Below are 17,971 nucleotides of genomic sequence, written 5' to 3' on the forward strand. Positions count from 1 at the left end.
TAGAAAGCAACTACATCAAGTACAGGGACTGGAATGGGACATTATCAGTGATTATTGATGACCTCCTGGTACAGGAATTGCAATGCCATAATGTGAGCAATCATACTGGCTCGTATAGTACTGGGGCAGTGTGAGCAATTATACCGGCTCCTGTAGTACTGGGGCAGTAATGGGGAAGTGTGAAGAATTATCCCACTCTTTTAGTACTGGAACTGTAATGGCTGGTATGAGCAACCCCTTAGATGTCAATAATGCACAGTATAAGAACATTATTACATAAGAAATATAAGCAGGAGAAGGCCATTCAGCTTCTGACCCCTGCCCAGCCATTCAACAGGACCATGACTATAACTTTACTCGGCCTCACTCTCCCTCAATATGTAAAAAATCTGTTGATCCCTGTTTAGAATATACTCAATGACTTAGCCTCCCCACTCTTGGGTAAAAAATTCTAAAGATTCACAACCATTTTAAGTGAAGAAATTCCTCTGTCCTGAATGGCTGACCCCTTAATTTGGGATTGTGACCCCTCGTTCAAGACATGCCAGCTAAGTGAAACATCAGCCCAATGTCTACACTGTCAAGACCCATAAAAAAATGATTTCAACAGTCAAGAGTACAGGATTAATATCTCCACATACATCAAACCAACACTCCCAGGAATCAATCCGGTGCACCTTCATTGAATGCCCTCTGCTGCAAGTATATTCTTCCTTAGGAAGGGATGTCAGGCCAAGGTACATTATTCCAGATTCAACCTCACCATTTGGAGCCAGACACCTCTATTCTTGCACCCCAATGATTTCACAATAAAGGCCGATATACTACGTGTCTTCCTCATTTTCTGCTGCAGCTGTACATTAACTTTCAATGGTTCATGTACAAGGATGTGAAGCTCCCTCTGACCACTGACAGTAGTCAATTTTTCACCGCACATGTCGAAGTATTGCACATGAACTCAGACGTGAGGCCCCGTGTGTTTAAAAACTTTGACTAAGTTCACTCACTGATTAAACAACGTGAGCTAGTCACTCAATGGACAGCCCGGAAGGACGCCAGAGACAGGTTCTTCAATGTCAAGATGCGCTCACTGATCGTCTCTCCTGACTAAAGGCCCCTAGTTCCACCTATGTAGCTCTCCACAATTTCTGATGGTCTGAGAGTGAAATGGTTGTGTGGATTTTGTACTGTACCATCTTTTGTTTTCTGTTGTGGTGAAGGAATTGCTGACGTGATGTACATTTCTGAGCCTGTTTCAGTTAGAAGAATGACTTCCTTGCACACTTGAACGGTATTGTTTGGCTCAGACACATTCTCACCATCTCCATCAATTTCTATCAGGCTAACTGCCCTAAAACCATTTGTCTGCGCTCTACTTTTGAACTGAAAGAGTCACACACCCAGTCATATGCATCGAAGCTTGAGTGTGTTCAGCCATTTTATCTTCTCCCCGCCCTCACCCTCGGCAGATTCTGCTTGAGGACTATTTCCCACTGTGTCACTATTTCTCCACAACATTAACTCAGTTTTACTCTCTCCACTGACACTGACTGACCTGCTAAGCAGTTATACAGCTCTGACCTACATTTCACAGCTTTCACGTGTCCCTTTAGTTTTTCTCTCTTGGTAATTTCCCTCATTAATCTTTCAGGCAGATGGCCTCAGCAACAACTTATCCCCATGGCAACCTTGACCTCACCATATCACAGATAATCTCGTTTGTTCTATCCAGCTCTTCCCAACCTTCTCTGCAGCTTAAAACAAGCTTGTTTTCTCTCTTTCCCAGTTCTGATTAAGGTACTTCAAACTGAAACATTAGATTAGATATTAGGTATTTCTTTATTAGTCACATGTACATCGAAACACACAGTGAAATGCATCTTATTGCGTAGAGTGTTCTGGGGGCAGCCCGCAAGTGTCGCCGCGCTTCCGGCGCCAACATAGCATGCCCACAACTTCCTAACCCGTACGTCTTTGGAATGTGGGAGGAAACCGGAGCACCTGGAGGAAACCCACGCAGACACACGGGGAGAACATACAAACTCCTTACAGACAGCGGCAGGGATTGAACCTGGGTCACTGGCGCTGTAATAGCATTACACTAACTGCTACACTACAGTAGATGAGATAAGATATCTTTACCAGTTGCATGTACATCGAAACACACAGCAAAATACACCTTTGTGTAGAATACTCTGTGGGTAGCCCACAAGTGTCGCCACGCTTCCGGTGCCAACATAGAATGCCCACAACTTCCTAACCTGTACGTCTTTGGGACATGGGAGGAAACCAGAGCACCCGGAGGAAACCCACGCAGACACAGGGAGAACATACAAACTCCTTACAGACAGCGGCAGGGATTGAACCCGGGTCACTTGTGCTGTAATAGCATCACGCTAACCGCTAACATTGACTCTGTTTCTCTCTCCACAGATGCTGCCTGACCTGCCGAATGTTTCCAGCATTTGACGTTTGCTTCAGGTATCCAGCAACTGCAATTTTTTTAAATTTTCATTCACAAAGATATGAGGCACGAGTTTGCTGTGATAGACTGAAAAAGAACATTAAAAGGTATGACAATAAACTGGCAAGGCTAATTCTTTAAAGAATTAAATATTGTTCGCATGTTTAAAAAAAACGTGGTATTCCAGCTGTGGCTAACAAGAGAAGTTAAGGATTGCATTAGATTAAAGGCGAAGATTTATTACATTGCCAAAAGAAAGCAGTGTTCCTGAGAATTGGAAAAATTTCGGAATCCCACAAAAGAGGACCGAGGTATTGGTGGGGCAAAGCTAAGTCAAACACAAGAGTAATCTAGTGAGAAGCGCAGAACACTAGGTTATAAAAGCTGCTATAGATATGTAAAAAGGAAAAGATTGGCAAAAATAAGCATTTAAAGATTGAGGAATACCAGAAGATTTTGTCCAGAGTCACAGAGGATCAGAAACGGGCCCTTTGGCCCAATTCGTTCATGCTAGCCAAGGTGCCTACCTGAGCTAGTTGCATTTGCCTGCATTTGGCCCGTATCCCTCTAAACCTTTCCTACACATGTACCTCTCTGAACGTCATTTAAACATTGTAATTCTACCCCTTTTACCACTCCCTCTGGCAGCTTGTTCCATATACCCACCAACCTCTGTGTGAAAAACATGCCCCTCAGGTCCCCTTTAAATCTTTCCCCTCTCACCTTAAACCTGTGCCTTCTAGTGTACAAGATGATAAGAGGCATAGCTCGAGTGGACAGTCAGAGACTTTTTCCCAGGACGACGATGGCTAACACGAGGGGACATAATTTTAAGGTGATTGGAGGAAGTCACAAGGGGTAAGTTTTTTACACAGAGAGTGGTGGGTGCGTGGAACGCACTGCCGGCAGAGGTTGTGGGGGCAGATACATTAGGGACATTTAAGAGACTCTTAGATAGACACATGAATGATAGAGAAATAGAGAGCTATGTGGGAGGGAAGGGTTACATAGATATTAGAGCAGGATAAAATGTCAGCACGACATTGTGGGCCGAAGGGCCTGTACTGTGCTGTACTGTTCTATATTCTATGTTTTAGACTGCCCTATCCTGGGAAAAAGGTTGTGCCCATCCTTCTTATCCATCCCCCTCATGATTTTATAAACCTCTATAAGGTCACCTCTCAGCCTCCTTCACTCCAGCCTCTGTCCACTCTCTCCTTATAACTCAAGGCCCACCCCCAGTCTTGGTAGCATCCTTGTGAATCCTTTCTGCAGCTTCTCCAGCTTAATGACATCCTTCGTATGGCTGGGTGAGCAGATAATGCGAGGTACAGATAGGTGCCCAGTGGAGCAGGAGGGGAGGCTGGGGTTCCAAAGCAAGGGCCAAGGTGTGTGGGTCAGGCTGGAATGGATTGTTTTTACAGATGGAATGGAAGCCATCCTCCCCATGAGGAACCAGTTACAATGGCAAGATGTTCCAGCGAGCAGATCTGAAGTCAAGGTCGTTCAACCAAAGCAAGAGAGGCGTGTTGCTTCTTCACTTCCTGCCCCACCAATGCGATTGGCCTCATCAGCCATCTCAGGCACGGTGGTGTAGCGGTTAGCGTAATGCTTTACGGTGCCAGTGACCCGGGTTCAATTCCGGCCGTTGTATGTAAGGGGTTTGTATGTTCTCCCCCTGTGTCTGTGTGGGTTTCCTCTGGGTGCTCCGGTTTCCTCCCACATTCCAAAGACGTACAGGTTAGGAAGCTGTGGGCGTGCTATGTTGTCGCCGGAAGCGCGGCGACACTTGTGGGCTGCCCCCCAGTACACTACGCAAAAGATGCACTTCACTGTGTGTTTCAATATACATGTGACTAATAAAGAAATCTTATTATCTTATCTCTTACAAGCCACAGATCCCGAGAGAGGCAGGAAGGCGGTGCTCTGACACATCCTTGCCAGAGCCTGCAGCCGTGCTGATATCACCTCCTCAGCTGTCAAAGCAAGACAAGAAATGGAACTGAGGCAAAGAACGACACATGGCATACGTCTTGTGTGAGAGTCGACGATGTGAGTCTTTGTTAGTTTGCTCTGTTAAAACACATACATTGAAACTTGCCTGTGATGCTTCCAGACCTAATGGATGATGGTCAAAAAACCAATCATCCAGGTTGTTGAGGAGTTGGATAAACCTTGCTCACATTGAGAAAGAGGCATTAAGAGTTATCTTTGGAATGAAAATGATTCACCAGTTCCTATTGGGCAGATGGTTACCTTGGTCACAGACCACGTGCCTTCGATGGTAATTCTTGATCCTACAATCGTAATGCAAACAATGGCTACACCATAACAAACATACAACTAGAAGGGCCATTCAACCGTTTACTCCTGCTCTGCCATCCAATAAGATCCCAACCCCAAAAACGATCCATTTTTTCCTATTCCCTTTTGCCTTAGCTTCCAGGGGTCAGGGCGTCATACACTAATGGCCTGAGCATGGTGGTTCCGTGTTCGTGGGAGACAAGAGGGCCTTGTGATGCCAGGTGCCTTCTGCTCTACCAGGGGCATTGTTTAGGACATCCCACGTAGGCTCAGAACCCACAGATCGGCAGCGGAAGCAAGTCGTCGCCAACCCGAGGGACTGCCTCAGAAGAAGAGAAGAATATTTGGCTCCAGCATTTTCCCTACTGCTGTCACTCAGGCTAACTGCTCTGTGAATCCCTGTTCTCTCTCTCCCTCTTTTCTTACATAGTGGGGTTGCATTTGCTACTTTCCGATGTCTGTTTTGGAATCTCTGGCAATTTAGAAGATGACAACCACTATCTCCATAGCCAAAACCTTGGTCACCAGGTTCTGGGCAATTTACTGGCCTTCAGTCCTATTAATTTCTCCAATATCTCTTACTGATGTTAATTCCTTCCAGCTCGTCATTCACTCTAGACCTGCTGTTCCCCACTATTTCCAATAGGGTTTCTACGTTTTTTTTTCCATGAAGGTGGACACAGAATACATGTTTAATTTTTCTGCCAATTCATCAATTTCTCCTGGCTCAGTCTATAGGAGGCCCACATTAGAATTCTCTCATCTTTTGCTTTTTGCATATCAATAGAGGTTTTTTACAGAATGGTTCTATATTTCTTGCTCATTTATTCTACTTTCCTTTATTGACCCACCTTTGCGTCAAAACCGGTGCATTCTCTTATCTCAATCTAATTATATAATAAATTAAAAAAAGGTTGAAACAAAATAAGCTATCTTTATTAGTCACATGTACATCAAAACACACAGGGAAATGCATCTTTTGCATTGAGTGTTCTGGGGGCAGCCCACAAGTGTCGCCACGCTTCCGGCATCAACACAGCATGCCCACAGCTTCCTAACCCATACGTCTTTGGAATGTGGGAGGAAACCGGAGCACCCGGAGGAAACCCACGCAGATACGGGGAGAACGTACGAACTCCTTACAGACAGCGGCCGGAATTGAACCCGGGTCGCTGGTGATGTAATAGCGTTACGCTAACCGCTACAAAGCACATGTGTGGAAAAGCTACAATATGAGTATTCGGACGCATGGAGTGCGGGAGTGATCTTCCAACTAAAAATATCGGAAGAGGATCTTCTGTTCTAGGCAGTTACAGTAGCCAAGAAGACACAAAAAGACACTGATCTAAAACAAGTTTATGAGAAACCTCTTCAAGAGGACAGACTGAATCAGACAAATGGGAGGCAGGGTCACTAGATTTCACCAATGAGTTGTTGATCTAAAAAGTTGTCATGGAGGGATACAACAAGAGAACAGGCCCTTCTGCCCTCCGAGTCTGTGCTGACCATCGACCACCCACTTATGCCAATCTGACATTAATTCCACTTTTTATTCTTCCTGCATACTCTTCAAATCCCCCCCCCCCCCCCCCCGGTTCTGCCACCCACCTAGGGGCAACTGTCAGGGACCAACCATTTTTGGGGATCTGGAAGAAAACTGAGGCACCCAAGCAGTCACAGGGAGAACGTGCAAACTCCACACAGACAGGTCCGGATTGAAGCCAGGTCTCTGGCGCTACAAGGCAGTGGCTCTACTAGATGAACCACTGTACTGACTCTGAGGAGGGAAGAATAATAGGCTCCAGTATTTTCCCTGCCACTGATGTCGGGGTAACTGGTCTGTAGATCCCTGCTGTGTCAAATGGGGACACAGAGCTGTCACCTCAACTGTGCTGAGAGGGCAGATTTTGGAAGAGCTTCACTCTGAACATTCTGCGACGGTGAGCAGGATGGCAATGGCAGATGTTCTGTTTATTGGTCAGCAATAGATAAAGGTGGTGAACGGTTAGCAGGTGAGAGCGCTGTTGGTCCAAGCTTGCATCGAAGAAAGCTTTAGTACTGGAAATGAACGGCAAGATCCTTCCAAAGAATGTGCATTAATGACTGTGAGATGGGAGATGGCTACTTATTACTCTCAGATTAGGTCAAGGCGAAACATGTTCAGTGCTGTACTACAACAGAGCCTGCCATTGAAGAATTCAGATTCATTTTCTCATGTCATGGCTTACTAGAGCGGCTAGTCACAGGTCATGGCCCCCAATTTTATTTAAAAATAAAACAAAAGTTCCAATTTTATTTATTCCAGTTTTGTTTCTTTCTATCTGAGCTCTTCATGAAACAAAGCGGTGTTTTGAAGAAGTAGCTCAGGTTTCTGTCACAGGGTCAGCTGGTGCTGTGGAGAGTGGTGAGGATTGTGGAAGAGTTGATGAAACTAGTGTTACATAGGTGCCAAGTTCAACATCAATCAGCAGGCGTTTGGCTGTGCTACCCACATTTCAAAATTAGACAGCAGGGTGGTAGAGGTGTTGCTTGACGGGGCCAGAGAACCTGGTTCGATCCTGACCTCAGGAACTGTCTGTATGGAGCTTGCGCATTCACCCTGTGACCAGCTTCCCCCGGGTGCTCTGGTTTCCTCACACACCCCAAAGATGTACAGGACAGTAGGTTAATTGGTCACTGTAAATTGCCCCTAGTGTGTGTGTGTCTGTGTCTGTCTGCATGAGTGTTTGTGTGTCTATAGTGTGTGTGTGCGTGTGTGTGTGTGTGCATGTGTGAGTGTGTGTGCGTGTATGTGTGTGTATGTGTGTGTGTGTGTGAGAGAGTGTGTGTGAACATGTGTCTCTGTCAGTGTGTGAGTGTGTGTGTATATCTGTGTGTGGTGTGTGTGTGTGTCGATGTGTGGTGTGTGTGCATGGTGTGTGTGCGTGCATGTGTGACTCTGTGTGCGTGTGTGTGTGTGCGCACATGTGTGACTCTGTGTGTGTGTGGGTGTGCGTGTGTGTGTGTACGCGCATGTGTGACTGTGTGTGTGTGTGGGTGTGCGTGTGTGTGTGGGTGTGCGTGTGTGTGTGGGTGTGCATGTGTGTGTGTGCGCGCATGTGTGACTCTGTGTGTGGGTGTGGGTGTGTGTGTGTGTGGGTGTGCGTGTGCGTATATGTGTGTGTGTGTGTGTGCGTGTGTGTGTGTGGTGTGTGTGTGTGTGCGCCTGTCTGGTGTGTGTGTGTCTGTGTGGTGTGTGTGTGTGTGTGTGTGTGTGTGTGTGTGTGTGTGTGGGTATGCGTGTGTGTGCGTGTGTGTCTGTGTGTGTGTGCATGTGCGTGTGTGTGTGGGTGTGCGTGTGTGTGCGTGTGTGTCTGTGTGGGTGGGTGTGCGTGTGTGTGTGTGTGTGTGTGTGTGTGTGTGTGTGTGTGTGTGTGTGTGTGTGTGGTAGAATCCAGGACAAGGTGATAGAATGTAGAGAGAATTGGATTCACGTCGGATTGCTGTAAATGGCTGGTTGATGGGTAGGGTGGAGTCAGTGGGCCAAAGGGTCTGTTTCCGTGCTGTATCTCTCCAGGATTCTATGGAAACCAGTTACACCCTGCTGAGTTACCAATCGGTCAGATACTCTGACCAAAGTTGAGCTCATGACTTAAACCGTGGAGAGAAATAATTCAAAGAACATGGTGGAGTTTGTGTGTTAACAACACCTGGCAAATCCAGTGTTTGACAATGAGCTGTTGGAGTGATGGGTGAAGAACACATTACCAAAACAAAAAGTCTGGTGAAAATAGAAGATAAAGTCAGAAGTATGCATGTCAATCACATAACTCCAGGGAGAGACATGCACCAGAATGTCGAAGAGTTCTGTGATTACCAGGGCAAACCAGAAATTGATCCAATGGAGACTTTGGAAGTAATGACACAAGATTCTACTGAATTGAGTCAATCAGTAACACCTGCCCTGTCAACAAGTGGGTACAATGCCAACAACACAAGTTCCATTGAGAAGACAGAAGTGACTCAGAACATTTTTGAATAGGCAAAATCCATAAATAATATGTTTGTCTAAGTCACTCTTTCATGTGAAAAAGCAGAGTGCTGTATTACAAAGGTGGGACATACAGGTGCAGATACAGGGTAGTTGGAGAGTTAAATAAACTAGTTAATCGCGTTCAACCAGCTCTCGGTCTCTTCATGCTTCCCTGTATGCTCTACATTACCTGGGTTCAAAATACAGCAGAGGTGCACACTCAAAAAGAGAAAATGACTCTTAAAAACCTTGAGAACATCTGCCTCTGCTGAAAGCTCTGGATATCAAGTTTCTGCGTCTGGGAAACTTGTTTTGAAATGAAATATTAAACGCATTGAGAATGTGTTTGAAAAATCATATGGAAACAAGAACATCTCCCTATAATGTGGCAATCTTTTGCCCTTCTTGAACTTTTCAGATGGTGTTAAGTAATTTTCTTGACAAGAAAATGAACTGAAGAACACTGTGCCAAGTTCTTTGGGAAATTTGGGTGATTTGAAGTGATAATGTGGGATGCGGTTCTGCTTTCACTTTCACAATTGCCCCAGGCATTGTGAAAGGCATGAGGGACAATCTAGCTTGAGGTATCAAAGTGTCACAGAGGCACTTTCAGAACATTCCTTCGACCGACAATCTTTCCTCTTCCCTCTCAGTCCTGACGCAGGGTCTTGGCCCAAAGCGTCGACTGACATATTTTACCTGTGCAGATGCTGCTTGACCCGCTGAGTTCTTCCAGCGTTCTATTGCTTGCCCCGGGACGTGGTTCCCTCTCCCCACATTGTAGGAGCACCAGTGAACTAAACGATTGAAATCTGCACCAATCTTCCTGAGTGGTTGGAGAACAACAAATATAATAACCACACATTTACGCCCTTAGCTGGATGGTTTCTTCAGGAAGAGCGTAGTGTGTGCCTTCATACTTCCTTCATGGCTGTGGGGTCTGTTCTGGGTGGCTGCACTGACTTACGGGAGAATTTCAAACGTTCCATGGTCTGCACAGATTCGGTGTGAGCTCGGTAGTGAATGTCCCTGAAAATCAAAGCTGGATTCCGCCTGCACTGTGTGTCTGTCATGGAACCCTTTCTGAACTCCAGTCAGTCTTCCAAGCTCCGTTGGAGCTGTTAGCTTAAAAGGCAGGGCTCCAGAGGGCCTGGGGGCTGCTTTAAGGGAAAAAATGAGGCTCACTGTGGAAGCCCTGATGGACATTTGTGTCCTTTAGTTCACTGGACTCCGCGGAAGGGAGAGTGGAGGAGCAGCATGTGATGGCAGTGGGAACCTTTGCAGGGTTCAGTTGGCGGTCAACCAGTCCAGAGCACAGTCCCAGCGCAGTGCACACAGGGGCCACCGTTGATGTCTGGGGAACACACAGCAGTTCTCACCAATTTCTTGGCCAGGTTGACCCTTGGTCTTAGTAGTGTAGGGCTTATGGATTCTTCTTTATTACTTCTCAGTAAAACAAAGAAATAGAACTTCTAGCCAAACGTTATTTTTTATGACTAACAACAACCAACAAGCAGCAGTGGGTCATACAGCAATGCAGGGAAGGTGATATCACTTGGCAAGCATGGTTCTTAAAGGGACACATGGTTCTTATAGGTACACACACCCATTGTTACACCTTTTAACAGACTTTAACAACAATAACTGTCTACCCATATCCAATGATTAACTAGTCGACTATTTCTGTTCCTGAGTATCACAAACACAATAATAACAATTTCTAACAAAGCTTTCTTCCTGGAGCAACACACAAAACGCTGGAGGAACTCAGGGGGTCGGGCAGCATCCGTGAAGGGAAATGGGTTGTCGATGTTTTGGGTCGGGACCCTTCGTCCGGAATTCATGAAGACTCTTCACAAGGGGCCTCGGCTCGAAAGGCCGACTGCCCAGCTCCCTCCACGGATGCTGCCTGGCCCGCTGAGCTCCCCCAGTGTGTTGCTCCGGGGTTCCAGCGTCTGCTGTCCCCTTGCGTCTCCAAGGCTTGCTTCCTGCCCGTTTCCCTGCCTTCACGCACGCTCCACTGCACATCACAACTCCAGCCTCCCCTTCTTCCCTTACTTGAGCTATGTCGAGCCACGGCCAAGAGAGCTCACCAGCGCCTCTTCTTCCTCGGGAGGCTAAAGAAATTTGGCATGTCCCCTTTGACCCTCACCTATTTTTATCGATGCACTGTAGAAACCATCCTATTCAGATGCAGCACGGCTTGGTACGGCAACTGCTCTGCCCAGGACCACAAGAAACTGCAGAGAGTTGTGGACACAACCCAGCGTGTCATGGAAACCAGCCTCCCCTCCACAGACTCTGTCTATACCTCTCGCTGCCTCAGTGAAGCAACCAGCATAATCAAAGACCCCACCCACCCTGGATGTTCTCTCTTCTCCCCCCTCCCATCGGGCAGTAGATACAAAAGCCTGAAAGCACGTACCACCAGGCTCAAGGACAGCTTCTATCCCACTGTTGTAAGACTATCAAACGGTCCCCTTCTACGATAAAATGAGCTCTTGACCTCACAATCTACCTCATCATGACCTTGCACCTTATTGTCTGCCTGCACTGTACTTTCTCTGTAACTGTAACACCTTATTCTGCATTCTGTTATTGCTTTTCCCCTGTACTACCTCGATGCACTGATGTGATGAAATGATCTGTATGGACAGCATGCAGAACAAAGTTTTTCACTGTACCTCAGTACATGTGACAATAATAAAGCAATTTACTCTACTGACTCTTTTGAACCTCTGATCCTCCCTCTCTGGGGGTTTTCCAGCATTCATCGGGGCTCTCCCAACCTCTCGTGCCGCTCGTTGGTTCCAGCGCACTGAACCAGAAGCGATGCCGCCTGAGGTAACACCATGCGTGGGACCTCCAGACTCCATAGGTCACCCACACAGCACAACCCAATCCGCCTTCAAGGTACCCAGCCTGGTTCTGGCCAATGAAGAGACCTGTGTACGGCAGGTCTTGTGGACACCACACCCCATTCTGAGAGCTGTGCAGCCACTGGCTGGACTGAGGGGGTTTCACTACAACCCCCATGCCTGGCTTATCTCCTTCAACTCCCCCCCATGGATTCCGACAATGCCGCAGCTGTTACCTGAGCGTTCCGGTAAATTGGCCGGCACGTTGACCACTAGTCATTACTGGAGAGATGGATATTTCCATCACTCAGGAGGATCTGTTCAATCCTGAGCTCGGGAGCTCTCTGGGTGGAGTCTGCACGCTCTCCCTGTGACTGTGTGGGTTACCCCCCCACCCCCAGGGTGCTCCTGGTTTCCTCCCCACGTCCCAAAGACGTGCGGGTCGCTGGGTTAATTGGCCGCTGTGAATTGCCCCCTAGTGTGTGAGTTGGGGGAGAATCTGGCGGGAGTCGGTGGAGATGTAGTGGGGGATATAACAGGTTAGGGTAGGATCAATGTAAGAATGAGTGCTTCATGGTTGGCGTGGACTTGATGGGGCAAAGGGCCTGTTTTCACGCTGTGGAACTCTATGACTCGATGGCACTTCCTCCACCGTGCCCGCAACGCAGCTTTGATGGAAAGTTTGTCGGTCCAAGACATTTCACCTTGACCTGGACTCGAGGCTCAGTTAATACTTTGCTCCGTAATCTCCCTTCTTCACCTTGCAGTGGTGGTCCCAGCGTGGACACGCCCTGTCCCAGTGCCATTACAGGTCGCTCCGGGCACCAACACCACCAGTACCGCACTTCCACAATTCAACAGCTCACCGCACATCCTCGCCTCTGGAAGTTACAACTTTCCGTGCGCTGTTGTCCGATTCCCTCCTGGCCCCTGTCCCTCACTGCAGTTAACCCCACCATAGCTCTTGGCTCCTCACTGTTGGAGTCTCTCGCGCATATGGCCATTGCCCACGATGTTCCGGCTCCCGGCTTTCCTCCCATTGGGAAAACCTTGCATTTGCTTGTCCCCTCACCTTGTGGCCCCAAGCTACACACACCTCTCGAGGCGGTAGCCCTCTGATACCACTTGTGGCGGTGCCTGGTCTCCTGCACAGCAATCATCAGGCTCCTGTCCAGGGTGTGAGACCCCCCCCACCGACCCTTCTCCTCCCCACCTTCTCAGACAGTGGAAGGTGGGTCCTAATTTTTCATTCTCCATGATCACCTCTCACACCCGTGGGATCTGGGCTGGATACACCCGTGGGATCTGGGCTGCCTCTCAAAGTCAGTGGTCTCCTTTGATAAGGCCAGTGTACCTCACTGGCCCTGGGATCTCGTCACCACCGCCCCTCCCAGCCTCCCATCCCTCCCACCAACGTAGCCCCTCAAATTTAGGGGACTCAGTCCTGTTGAATGCCACCGCCATGGGTAAGTAATTGGACCCATCTGTCTCCATTGGCAACGTGACAGTCCCTCTCCCCCAGAACTTGAAGACTCCTGTACTGGTGTCATACAACATATCTACTTTCCCTTAATGAATAATATCCAAGATATTTTCAACGCACATCTTGCCCTTTAACTTATCTTGCCCTTTGCTCTATCTTGCTTAACTTATGAGGAGCATTTGATGGCTCTGGGCTCTGGATGAGGGGGGGAGCTCATTGAAACTACTAAATATTGAAAGGCCTGGATATAGTGGACGTGGAGAGGACGTTTCCAGTAGTGGGAGAGTCTCGGATCCGAGGGCACAGCCTCAGAATAAAGGGACGTCCCTTTAAAACTGAGATGAGGAGGAATTTCTTCAGCCAGAGGGTGGTGAATGTGTGGAATTTGTTGCCACGGAGGGTGTGAAGGCCAAGTCATTGTGTGTATTTAAGGCAGAGATTGATAGATTCTTGCTTAGTAAGGGGGTTAAGGGTTATGGGGAGAAGGCAAGAGAATGGGGTTGAGAAATAAAAAAAGTAATCAGCCATGATTGAATGGTGGAGCAGATTCGATGGGCTGAATGGCCTGATTCTGCACCTATATCCTGCGGTCTTAACTGACCAGCAGTTTCAGTAAGCATGCTGACCCAACTCCCTCTGCAAAACAGTACGTTCCGTTTAACAGGCCCAACTCCTCTTTCCCCTCCCATTCCACCGAGTGTACGGTACCCCAAAGAGACTAACGCAGACCCTTACCCGCTTGCGTTCAGAACAGATGGGAACTATCACCATTATCAGCAACGTCCTTCTCGAGGGACCCACACAGCCAGAATATTTGCCCCTCTTGGTGGCAATTAACATATGGAGCCATCTTGGAGGGCATCCTGAGGTCAGGCAAGATGGCCGAACCCTCAAACTTTTGCCTCTCACATGAGCCACCGCCTCCTGCCAAGAGTACCTGTGGTGTCAACATGCTTCAGCTCCACAGAAGAAAACCAATTTGCTCCCTAAGTTACGTCCTGAGCAAAGCTGCTTCCCTTCTTTGATAGCCTTTCCCTGCTCGCAGTTTTCCTCATGTCCCCTCGACCGTCCGGTATCAGACGCCTTCCTCTGGATTCTTTGGTTTGCCATTCCTGTAGCTACAGTGTAATGAGTCTGAAAGGCACACCCTGTACCTGGTGTCTGTAACCTGACAACATCTGGCCAACTATCTCTCCTGGTGCCCGGTTGCACACATTAAGTGCACGGCTCTCAGAAAGCTCAGATGGTGCAGGATTACAACGCCCCTTCAAAATAGTTATAACATCCTCGTAAGAAACCTGTCCCATGGTCTGTGCTATTAGTTCTTATAGCGACACAGAAGGAGGTCCCCCTGCAGTGCGATCCCCTCAGTCCCACCCCCCCTTCTTATTTTCCTATATCGCTGCAACTTATTCTCCCTCAAACACTCCCATCAACTCCCCTTTGACTCTGACCAATCCACACTAAGGGGTTGCTTACGGTGGCCGATTAACCTCGCCACACATCTTTGGGATGTGAGAGGAAACCGGAGGACCTGGGGGAAGCTTACGTGGTCGCGGGAAGAACATGCAAACTCCACACAGACAGCACCGGAGTTTGGGGGTTCGGACCCGGGTTTTAGAAGCTCTAACTGCTGATCCGCTGTGCAGTAATTGTACAGGTTACACCTTCCCTTACTCAGGTATGCAGCGTTGCTCTGTTCTGTATCCTCCCCCCTGGAGATTCATTCTCAGGATCGACTCCACTTACGTACAGAGCCAACAGGGTCACCACTCAGCTCATCGACATCCTCTATGTCCATAACCTGTTGGCATTGCTGCTGTGTCTGGGAAGGCTCCAATTTTCCTTCTCGTCCTCTTGATTACCCCCTTCCAACCTCCGCAGAAGCAACGTTTGATCCTCGTCACCAGTGTGGCATCCTCCGTCTTAGTCAGTCGAGGAACAGTTTGGAGCTTCTAACAAATCATCCCTCATTGAGGGTGAACAACAACCAGCTCACAGTGGTGGCTGGTGCAACAATGTATTCGATGTTCTTTGTTTTGTTCCTATGTCCCTATGACAATGTTCCTACACATTGTCCTTAAAGGTATGTAAACACGCAATCCACTCGGGCAGGCACGGTAGTGCAGCGGTTAGCGCAACACTGTTACAGCGCCAGCGACCCAGGTTCAATTCCAGCCGCTGTCTGTAAGGAGTTTGTATGTTCTCCACGTGCGTCTGCGTGGGTTTCCTCCGGGTGCTCTGGTTTCCTCCCACATTCCAAAGACGTACGGGTTAAGAAGTTGTGGGCGTGCTATGTTGGCACCCGAAGTGTGGCAAGACTTGTGGGCTGCCCCCCCCCCCACAGAACACTCTACGCAAAAGATGCATTTCACTGTGTCTTTTGGTGTACATGTGACTAATAAAGAAATCTTATCTTATATAGCCCAGCACCACTCTGAGATGAGCGTAGTGGGATCACTTCGCACAGTGTTCTCACACAGAGCCATCCTGGAAAGCTCTGATGAGTTTATTCAGGGAAGGGGAGGGGGTCTCAGTGTGTCACGAGCCACTGAATTGTACTGGGCTGTTGACGCAAAGCTGGCAGGCATCCGATTCGACATTTACAGTGACAAGTGAGCGCCAACAGCCGGCCGAGCCGATCCCAACTGCCCCGTGCCCGCCGTCCATCCAGCGGATTGTCAGCGACTCCCAACGGGCCACACCCTCCCTCCCACCAGGACCCCCCTCCAAAGCTGGAGTCGTCACCCAGTGGGGGGGGGGGGGGGATGATCTAATTCTCAGAGACATGTCTTCCACAACAGCTGCGGGAAGGTCGCTGATCCTTCCCCCTTACCCCACCCCACCCCCACCCTAAGAGTGACTCACAGCCTTCCCTCCCCTGACACGCGTATGACCTGAAGAGGAGAAGGGCAGGAAAAAATGAGGGTCCACCGGCAGAGTAATGGCCTCACAGGGTTAAACAAATTTACTTCACAGCAGCAGTCAACAGGTTAGCAACTCCACCAGTAAACTAGGGGGCAGTAATCCCTTGCTCGTGGCCAGGAGCTCAGTCATGGGTTTAACTCTTTGTAGGGACTTACTGAATATACTGCTGGCGAACCCTCCCCAGTAACCAGCTCCTTGCCTTTGCTGAAGGGGCAGACACAAGACTCTCTCCAGCATCGTAGGTTGCTCAGTTCATCTCTGTCTACCCCTGCTCATGCCACGAGCTTCTCCTTGTGGGTTGGCAGGGCAAGCCTCGTCCTCCCCCTTACCACGTGGGTGGGGGGGGGGTGAAGGGGCAATCCCTCACTCCCTGGCACAGTGGCAGGGTAAGGGTGTTCGGCTTTGGGGCAAGATGGAAGTGGGTATGTCCAGAGACACCATTCCGCGGTTCATTGGGTGGAGGTTGGAGGGGGTACAAAAGCAAATGCGCCTCTTTTTTTTGGAACAAGGTGGCGAGGGGCGGGGTGGTGGTGGATTTGGTTCACACCCAGTGTGGAAGGTGGTGAGGTTTCGAATCCCCAGTGATCAGGGGGTGAGAAAGTGGGGGGACTGTCTGTCACTTTGCTTTCCAATCTACCCGGGATTGTTTCCTGGACTTTAATCGAGAATTTGCCAAATTTTCTGGAGGTTCTTTGGTAACATTTCTCTCAAACTTTAATCATACCACAGTTACAGAGCTTCTTGTGTGGAGAATATCCTTTAATTCACCACAGTTTCCTTTCATACATCTTCCCATCTTTACATAAGAGCACTGATCAAATATTCAGCTGAATTGGTCCTGCCAGCACTGTCAGATCAATCACCTGCTGTGCTCTGAGCTCTTCGTTGTCCTAAGGAGCTTGCAAATAGATCCATTGAAATCAACTTTCAAAATGTGCAAAACATTTGCGAAATAAGCAAAGGAATGGTGGTGCCAAGCAATAAAAGTTTACTAACAACAGAGGCAATTAAAAGTAAACTACTGTTGCCACTTCATCAGCCTCCCCCAACTCTACAGCTTTACCCCTTTTTCCAGTCAAAAGAGAGGTAAGGACTTTTTCTCTGGTAAGTCAACAGCCAGGAGTCACCTACCTTGAACACAGGAGGAATTTGCCGCTAGTAATGAACCCAGAGCTCCCATAAACAGCCAGTGCAACATGCTTGAAGCTGTCAGCAGCTTCCCCTCTCTCCAGGCTGAGGAACTGAAGTGTGAATGATTTCTCAGTCCCCAGCTCCTCTACACTGTCCTCTAGTGAGTTGAGTTTGTTTTAAACTTGGTTTTATTCTGATTGAAGGGAGCAGGGAGGGGTGGGAGGGAGGGAGTGACGTAAGGTTTACAGTCACCAAAATAAGAACTCTCTCTTTCTCTCTCTCTCTCTTTTTCTCTCTCCCTCTGTCTCCCTCTTTCTCTCTCTGTCTCTCTCCCCTTCCCCTTTCCCCCTCTCTCTCTTGTACACGCACGCACACTTCTCCTTACACACAGCAGCCAAAACAAGTTCTGCCCATTTAACAAGCGCAGTGTCAGGGAACTTGGACATCCAGAAGAGATATATCAGCCAGTACACCAGCAGTTATACACCTCCCCGTCCACTGATGCTGAACAAACACATAGCAATACTTCAAAGAGCAGGCATCTCTGAATATCTACTTTAGAACATAGAAGATAGAACAGTATAGCACAATACAGGCCCTTCAGCCCACAATGTTCTGCCGACCTTTAAACCTCGCCTAAGACTATCTGACCCCTTCCTCCCACATATCCCTCTATTTTAAATTGCTCCATATGCCTATCTAGTAATCACTAGAATTTGACCAACGTACCTGCCTCCACCACCGCCCCAGGCAGCGCATTCCATGCCCCAACCACTCTCTGGGTAAAAAAA

General features: G+C 48.3%; 1 protein-coding gene across 2 annotated transcripts in view; it reads right to left on the reverse strand.

Annotated features, from left to right (window-relative positions):
• The window catches only part of LOC127577926 (proteoglycan 4-like), a 47,556-nt gene extending 30,243 nt beyond the window's left edge, over positions 1 to 17,313 (reverse strand). The window contains exon 1 of one of the 2 annotated variants that reach the window (XM_052029614.1): positions 17,181 to 17,313. In XM_052029614.1, coding sequence (XP_051885574.1) covers positions 17,181 to 17,247 — 67 coding nt within the window. In that variant the 5' untranslated portion in view covers positions 17,248 to 17,313. Of the gene's footprint in view, positions 1 to 14,798; positions 14,929 to 17,180 lie in introns of those variants that run through there. The other variant, XM_052029615.1, reaches the window with a different exon arrangement.
• Between the last annotated feature and the right edge of the window lie 658 nt (positions 17,314 to 17,971).

The sequence above is a fragment of the Pristis pectinata genome, chromosome 14 (genome assembly GCF_009764475.1).
Source record: "Pristis pectinata isolate sPriPec2 chromosome 14, sPriPec2.1.pri, whole genome shotgun sequence".
NCBI lineage: Eukaryota > Metazoa > Chordata > Chondrichthyes > Rhinopristiformes > Pristidae > Pristis > Pristis pectinata.